Source organism: Cyphomyrmex costatus, unplaced genomic scaffold (genome assembly GCF_001594065.2).
Source record: "Cyphomyrmex costatus isolate MS0001 unplaced genomic scaffold, Ccosl1.0 scaffold123, whole genome shotgun sequence".
NCBI lineage: Eukaryota > Metazoa > Arthropoda > Insecta > Hymenoptera > Formicidae > Cyphomyrmex > Cyphomyrmex costatus.
The window spans coordinates 2,336,689-2,345,545 of record NW_017275207.1 but is presented as its reverse complement, the minus strand read 5'-3'; the positions used below and the strand labels follow the sequence as shown (position 1 = coordinate 2,345,545).

Here is an 8,857-nt window from a genome sequence, read left to right as displayed (position 1 = left end):
TATATATACACAGTTTATTTGAAAACTTTCCAGCTGATTATCTCGAAAAATATAAAAGATACAAAAAAATGTTTCTTACAGAAGTTACTTGTATTTTTATGTAGAAAGATCCTGTAATAAAAAATATACATTTCCGTTTAAAAAAATTAATTTGACCTTCAAATTACGATGAAAACGCCCTCCAAATAAAAAATTGAGAGTGCCATTCTCTTTTCTCCTGGAAATCATGGAATGCGTGTTTTAACTTTTTTTTATATCTTTTATATTTTTCGAGATAATCAGCTGGAAAGTTTTCAAATAAACACCCTGTATATATGTACCAAAAGGATATATGTATAAATAAATGCATGTGTTCTAAAAAAAAGTATGTTGCAAATATATACATATGGAAAAAGCACGAAAATCACGACAACTATTTTTAAAAAAACTAATAATTCCTTACAGCAGTTTGTATACACATTTTGCAAGGACCTTCTTTTTTCTGGTTGTCAATTCGCCCGTGCGAACTCCTACCTCCGCACGTGATGAAATCTCAAATCGACGCCCCTGCATATGCGTAATAATATATATACAATATCACATATATCCTTTTAAATTAAACAAAAAATAAAATTTTGAATTATCAATAATACTGTCTGACAAAATTTGATCCTTTTTGCGATATAAATAGTTTTAGATATTTTTTTTCTGCTGAACATGAATCCGTTGATTAAATTTGAATACTACAATTTTAAGAAAAATGGTGTTAAATAGACGAACATGTTTCAGAAAGGACTGTTCATATTTATATTAAAAAATGGTGTTAGTATAATAAATAATAAAAATCGAATCATCTATAATACAAATAGGTATACATTAAATAATGCTATAAAAATGTTTATAAATAGAAAAGTGCAAAAAAAAGCCTTAAATTTAAAAACTGTCAACTCTTATATATTATACATACATATATATTCTTTTGAGAAAAACAAATGGAGTATAAGTAAGGTCTCTTATCACATTCACCAAATCTATCTATACACAAAACTTTAGTTATATTTCGATATATTTCCTGCGGATCATTATAATCATTTTTATATTGCTACTAAGTGCTTAATTCTCTAAACACATACAATCAATTATTTTATAATTCAATCCATAAAATATTTTGAAATATTCAAATAATGAAAAATCCTTTTCAAATACAATATCTTGAAATTCAATAATAACAAGCTAATGTTGAAAAATTAATTCCGATAATACTGGAGAACGTAATTTTTAATAGCACAATTTGAAACTTATGTAACGTAATAAAGATCATTAAAGAGTGACGTCCTCTGTTGGGTACCTTCGTCACCATAGTCGGCCAAGCCGAAGTCGATTTGGCAACTACCTTTAGACAACGTGGGCGTCCAGCGTGGTTTAGTGATTTCCTCGGCGATGATGAAGACGACAAGAACAACGACGGTGACGAACATGTTCATGGTTCCTGGTGGGGATCCAACATCAATGCGCTTGCGTCGGTCGTCATTTTGACGAAGCCATGGAACAGCCGGCGCGCCATACGAACGACGACGAGTCGCGCACTACGAGTAGGGCGCTGGTCGACTCCGAAACCCCGAAGAAGAAGAAGAAGAGCGTGGAAGAAGTGGAGTGAACGTACCAACAATTGAGGCCGAGGCGATTTAAGCTTAGTTAGCCGAAAGGAAAACCATTATATAGGCGAAGAGTGTCTAAACTACGAGAGGACTTGAGTCCCGCAAAATACGAAAAGAGTCAAAACATTGTTGAAGACAAGTAGAGGACAAAAAGAGAAAAATGTCGTCTTCAGCGGTTGCTAAGACCTCTAAGTACACATACCGCTCTGCCGGTGGTGCGGGTGCTGCTGATGTTAGCATCGAATATAGCGCCGACCTGAGCGCTCTCAGCAGACTCGAGGTAGGTCCTGCGAAAAAGCCTCTGATATGATGTCCTTCGGTAGGAGAGAGAACAGCAGCGATGATAAAAATTAAAAATAATACATATTTCATAAATAATATATATTTCTTCAATCACATTTATTACCAACTTTTAAATACCATCCTCTAATGATATTTTAAATAAATCAGATGAAATTATTTATGAACTTTAGTGCCTTTATAAAATTAAATTGCCTAAAATTAAATTAAAAATTCGAAATAATCATTGCTTCTTCAGAGAGAGAGAAATTTAGTTTAATAATAGAGTTTAAATAAACTTATCGAAATTAAAATAATTAAATAATCCGGAAAATTTATAACGAGACATGCTTTAAATAAATTTGTGATTTAACAACATATTTTTCGACATTTTTAATATTTCAATAAAAAAAATTTTTTACACAATACAAATAAATTAAAAATTTTTATATTTCATTAAAATTATGTTACAATATAAATATATTTGATACAGAAATTAACTATTTTTCTAAAAAATACGGAAAGTTATGTTAAAATCAGAATTTCAAATGAATTTACGAGATTTGTTAGTCCATTCAATTAATATTGCAACGATTATCTATGTATGATGACAAGGCGAATAAAAAAGAATCTATCGACAGACGTTCTCCACCATTTCCTGAGGAAATGCACGGTCGCATCTATTAATCACTATGTTTCAATGAAGATAAAATTTCAACAAAAGTTTCCGTGCGTTATTAAAATATTAACTATCAGTGATACACGATGGATTCACACATGAACAATCGCGGAGCAGTGATCAATCGCGAAGGTGGTGAACTACGAAAGTTCAGTGACCATAAAAGATGTTAGTGCCAATCCAACGAGGAAGCAAAGTGTACGATGTTCTGTAGCTATCGGATTGCTCGTGCACGAAAATAGTCGGTGTCGTCGGTAAAATATCGGTCTGAAATGACGATCATGCCAAGGCGCCAGATCGATACTATACCGCTGAGATACTGTCTGTCAATACTATGCTAAGTCCAGAAGATGCTTTGACCCATCTTTCTTCAAATCTAAGGATATATTTTTCTAAGACGTATTCCATCTGAAGAGAAGTATAAGGGAGAAGTATAGTCGCCTCTACATTAACCAAGTAAGATCATTTCTTCATCCCTTGCAAATAGTGGCCTGACTGTTTCTCTTGGCGCAATCTAACGTTAAAGCGCGCCCTTTCTTGAAATAATCTCAGTCGAGCAGCTCAAAGACTCGCTAAGCAGACATCGCGATGTCGTTCTCTCCTTCTACCGAGGACGAATCTATTCTACGGAGGCCGTCCGTCTTTCCGAAATACCGAGCCTCCACTCTTGGATATTTTCGTCGAATGATTACGTAAAACGTCGACCCTCTATAACGGGCGCCGTGTAATATCCTCTAATACTTATTGCCTCTCGTTTCAGGACAAAATCCGTCTACTACAGGATGACCTGGAGTCTGAGAGAGAGCTGCGTCAGAGGGTGAGTTCCATGAATGTTTTTATACCCTTACAGTATTTCGCAGTTCTTACTCGCAATATGGTGACATAGGGTGCCCGCTGTAATGTTTGATATCAAATTCTTCATAACGTTTGAATCATATTTGATGAAACTCTGTCATATATAAAAGCAAATTAATGATTAGATTGACTATTTTATATACATTTTTTTACTAAAAAATTATAGGATGTTAAAATATCTAGATAAATTATTACAGATTACATTTTTGTTAAAATGTATAATAATTCAATTGGATATTACAGTTTGTTAAATAATTAAAAATTAACACACACAGACTTAATACATATTATTTAACTATTACATTATAATAATGTCAAAATGTAGCACTAATGGTAATAAAAAAGTTCTTATTTGCTGCTTATTTAAAAAAATACTTAAAGAAGACTATTTTATAACAAACATAATTCAATGAAAATTAAAAAGAATGTAGTTACTAACATAGCCACTTTAACAAAGAAGTTGATAAAATTATACTTGTAATTTAAAATTTGCAATACAACATCCAAAATATACTTGATTAAAGAGCATTATGTTGTCCGAACAAAATTATAATCTCACATACGATAATAAAATTATATCTCACTCTTTAGATATCATTAATTAAAATTTGGAAGAATCTGAAAATGCTAATTCATTGCAGAATGGATTCGCAGTAGGTCGAATTATCCAGCTCTTGAGTTACATCTATTTTTAGGAACACGAAGTTCTTAGAGATCGTTTTCCCGCATTCCTGCGCTGTATTCGACACTGTTTGCCTACTTTTATAAACAAGAAAAATATACAAAATTTATACAAAAATTTGAATGATTTATAATTTAAATATTTCAATATTATATATAGAGAAGATTTGTATGTACAAAAACACACAATCTTAAACAAACTTTGAAACTTTTGAATTTTTATATAATATTTAAAAATAATTTAATTCCATCTGCATAAACAAAAAGATACGTTATGCTTTTTATATATCACAAATTAGAATTAACTTCTTTACTTATTAGAAAGTTTTAATTAATAAATTTTACGTACAGTTTTATGAAAATGTATATACATCTGACGAGACCATACATAACAGAAATTACACACTTTTTAGTTATAATATTTATTTATAATTACTTATGTGCAATAAAAAAAGCACAACGGACTTCAAATAGAGAATTACATTTTATAAGAACTTCTCAGATTTCATTGCCTGTCAGAATTCCACAGAAATCGGATTGGTGTATAACGGACGGTGTATTGAACGATTGCCAAAAATTTTCCTCGAGTTTCAAAGCTATAAAACCCGAAAATTGATATGACAGGTTATAGAGCACGGTATACGCTTTCAGAATACCTTACATATCTTCGTTAAAACGTAAATGCATCACATTTAAAAATTACAAATCTCTTAAATACTAGATACAAAAGCATATGCAGTTTGTTTAATTTCTTATGATTCTTACATACATATAGATACATAAACACATGACAATTTAATTTTACCATCAAATAGCGTTTATATAATTGTAATAAAATTTTAAAGAAACAAAACTTTATACCTACATGTTTTATATTAAATTCGTAAGTTTGCGTGCATACATTGTGTTTGTTGTGCCAATAACAGTTACCTTTATTAAAAATATCTAAAATAATACTAATTAAATAAAATGCTTATATAAAATAAAATATATTATATTATAATATATTTTACAATTTCATGTAATATTATGATAGTAGTATCATGATCTCCTTTTTCTCATTAAACACTTCGTTTGTAATATGAATAAGACTCCCAATATAGACACGCCGTGCTCAAAAATAGATCGTCCTATTCACGATGTGAAGTAACATGACGTCAAGCTACCACTTAAGATACCGTGGCAAAGTACGCTGTCACATGCAATTTCTTCGATCAAAATAATAACCATAACTTTACTACGTATGTCACTCATTCCTAATATCACATTTGATTATCTAATGCTAGATTACATAAGAGAATATATAATAAAAAAAAAAACGTTTTTAAGCTTTTAAATAGATATACTTTAATTTTAAAATTCTATCATTTATTGTTTATTTTATTTCAAAAATATAAAAAAAATAGTAGATATAAAATAATATATCTAGAAGTAGAAAATAATTATACTATTTTTGTCATCAATTTTAATTTAAACATAATTTTTAAATTAGTGTAAAAATATGTTGCGAGCTTTCTTATTTAACTACACATCCCGCTAAATATAAAGAACCCAAGGAATATATTAGATTAAGAGAAAGTCAAAATGACTTTAGATTAGAAAATTACAAAATTTGTTTATTACGTTAAGAATTAAAATAAAATCATTTAGATTTTTTGTTGACTTTTAATTGTCCTTTAAGAAATATTAACATTACATCAACATTATATAATATTTTGCCATTCAACGATATAAATGCAATAAAATATAACACATGCTGTATGTAACATTGTTGAGAAAATTATAATATTGAACGTGTATATATAATGTTACTGTTACTCTTTATTGTTCAGAGAACTATACTTATTGCATCATTATTTAATTAATAATTTATTTTAAAAGTTAGTTCCTTTGCAATAAACCTTATGTAAAATTTATAAATTTGAAAATTATCTATTCTTTTTTTCATAAAATTTTACAATCTCACAGATTGAACGCGAGCGCGCCGATTTGAGCGTGCAAGTCATCCAACTATCCGAACGTCTCGAAGAGGCTGAAGGTGGCGCCGAATCTCAAGTAAGTTTGAATTTTACGGAAATAAAATTCAATCCCTCTTTAGTTTAGGTCCAATGCAGTTACATGTAAAAAGTAAACATAAATTATGCACAAATTAATGATTTTCTTGTCTAGTTTGAGATCAACAAGAAGAGGGACATGGAACTGGCCAAACTGCGTAAATTACTCGAAGATGTCCATCTCGAGAGCGAGGAGACCGCACATCTCTTGCGCAAAAAGCATCAGGAGGTCGTCGTCGACTTTCAAGATCAGATTGACCAGCTTTCTAAAGCACGTGCCAGGTTAGTAGCAAGAAACATCGTCATTAATGAAATTCTGTCCATCACGCCAATATAATATATAGCTAATATAAGAAAATAATATAATAAGTTTATTTAAAATACATCAATAATTTTTTAATGATTGTTTGACTCGCTATTAAGCATATATTTATAGATTCAATTAAATACATTTCAAATAAATGTATCTTAAGCTTTTATGTAAATTTATTTTTTGTTAGAAATTAATTGACCAAGACCAGAACTCCGTACATTTCAGAAAGTGCACGGACACGTGTACATTCGCGATCACAAAGCAGCCGCAATGTAAACGTTTGTTAATCTTCTGTTTAAAACGGGAGCGCATAAGCGTGTTGCCAGGGAACATCAATAAACAGCTGAGAACTAGCCGGAAATTCGGCGCGTAGCAAATAGCAGTTTCATAAGGAAGCGTCCCGCAATGTGGAAAAGACAGGACGCTAATAGAGAGGAAGTGTAATGAATCACGATGTCACGTGGGTAATTATAACGCGGCTCGTCACAAACGAGAGTGACTATATGTAAGAAAGTTTGTGCGAATTATACAAGTCGCACTGGCCACAGTCCAAACCAGAAAATGACTCGCAACTGAAATACACGAAGATTCAGTACCTTGGCTCTTCTAAACATAGTCTTTGAGACGCCGATTCTGTCGTCCGTACTAGAACGATGACAGCCCTGGAAACACGCGTTAATTAGATCGCTAATTGGCCGCGCAATGAAACGTCCGTGACCGCTTTTAGTTTCGCTTTTTTGGTAGCTTCCAATTAAAAATAAAACGTTTAAAAAAACATTTATTTTTTAAATAATCGCTTGAACTGTCTAAGAGGCAAAGTTATGTTCTACCACTTCAAAAATATGCCAAATAATATTCTAGAATAAAATTAAGCAATCTTAAAAATACGCACAAAGTATGAAATAAAATTTTTATAACTAAAAAATATAAAACAAATTATATGAAGTAATCGAAAACTTACAGACTTATTATACATTTTATAATTAATCACTATTAATTGTAGATTTAAATCAAGAAATCTTTGATACACACCATCTTTTTTAAGAATCACACATTCAAATATAATCCCACACACAAACTTTGTATACTACTATTTCTTATACAGCATACTCCTCATTTATATGGTAACGTCCTCTTTAGGATATTAGGATATTTGGAAGCGTATGGTGCTGTATGGAAATACTTACATTATTGTGTCAGAAATCCTTTAAAAAGTATTAATTTTCCAGAATTTAATTTAAAACACATAGTTGCTAAAAATAATAAGTAATCAGTACAGCTGTTACCTTGCTTCAAAAATCCAACGACGCAAATAGTACCAAATATACTCCAGTTACATTTTCTTCATGATTTTATTGCCGATTATAAATCGTAACCCACGCAATGACATTGACAAAATTTTTGAATATTGTAAAAATAGAAGAATCAATTTTTAAATGTAACATAGTTATCTTTATTCTCTCAATAACCTTACATATTATTTTTGATCATTTTTATTCCAACTTTATCTATTGTCATCCATCGTTGTAATTTGTTTATCTTTGACCAATCTTAAGACATTTCTTTTAAAAATTAACTTCTTCAACCGTGTCTTAAATATAATGCCATTCAAAAAGAAAAATTTTTATTTGTTTATAAGATAAACCTGTAAAGGTTGTACGATAAGTTACACTGCGCTAAAATTCTTTTTCTTTGTCAGTACAAAAACATACTGTCTTCCTCTATTTTCCTCGTGCGTTTCTCGTTCTCTGTCTTGCTTTTGCTCACAAGCTTATGACTATTTTTAACCGTACGAGTCGCGCGGTAATCCACAACCCCAACGTTGGCGCGCCATATTAGTACACGCGACCGGCCAGAGAACCCCCACTATCTTCAGAATCGGCTAACTGACATCTTATCTTACACCCTCTATCGCTTGTAAGAGTAAATCCAGATTACCAAAATTTTTTCATGTTTTTTCCAGAAAAGTGGAATCGTTTATAATATTCTCTTTAATGTACTTATTACGTGTGGAGAAGATGTAACCAGGTGTTGAATTATATTTTATTTAGACATATGTATTATTATTATAATTTAAATATTTATCTTCTTAAAAGTTTCTCTTTTCTTTTATCTAATGTTATCGAAGTGTTTTACAGAATTTTTTATTTATTTTTATTAGAAAAGTATCAAAAATACATATTTTATAATTCACACTTTACGCATCAATAACATATTACTTTAATAACTTAAAATTATATAATTTATATATATACATACATATATATATATATACTATTATATATATTATAATATAGCTATCTTTTACATATTCATATATTACGTAGATATTCTCTCTCTCTCTCTCTCTCTCTCTCTC

At 30.4% G+C, this 8,857-nt stretch overlaps 2 protein-coding genes across 2 annotated transcripts in view; one reads left to right on the top strand and one right to left on the bottom strand.

Annotated features, from left to right (window-relative positions):
- The window catches only part of Fhos (Formin homology 2 domain containing), a 174,443-nt gene extending 172,980 nt beyond the window's left edge, over nucleotides 1-1,463 (bottom strand). Inside the window, exon 1 of the mRNA XM_018548389.1 lies at nucleotides 1,287-1,463. Coding sequence (XP_018403891.1) covers nucleotides 1,287-1,463 — 177 coding nt within the window. The remainder of the gene's footprint in view (nucleotides 1-1,286) is intronic.
- A 63-nt stretch (nucleotides 1,464-1,526) lies between these two features.
- Nucleotides 1,527-8,857, top strand: part of LOC108782291 (paramyosin, long form) — a 17,965-nt gene continuing 10,634 nt past the window's right edge. The window contains exons 1-4 of the mRNA XM_018550520.1: nucleotides 1,527-1,917; nucleotides 3,356-3,412; nucleotides 6,100-6,186; nucleotides 6,301-6,467. Coding sequence (XP_018406022.1) covers nucleotides 1,798-1,917; nucleotides 3,356-3,412; nucleotides 6,100-6,186; nucleotides 6,301-6,467 — 431 coding nt within the window. The 5' untranslated portion in view covers nucleotides 1,527-1,797. The remainder of the gene's footprint in view (nucleotides 1,918-3,355; nucleotides 3,413-6,099; nucleotides 6,187-6,300; nucleotides 6,468-8,857) is intronic.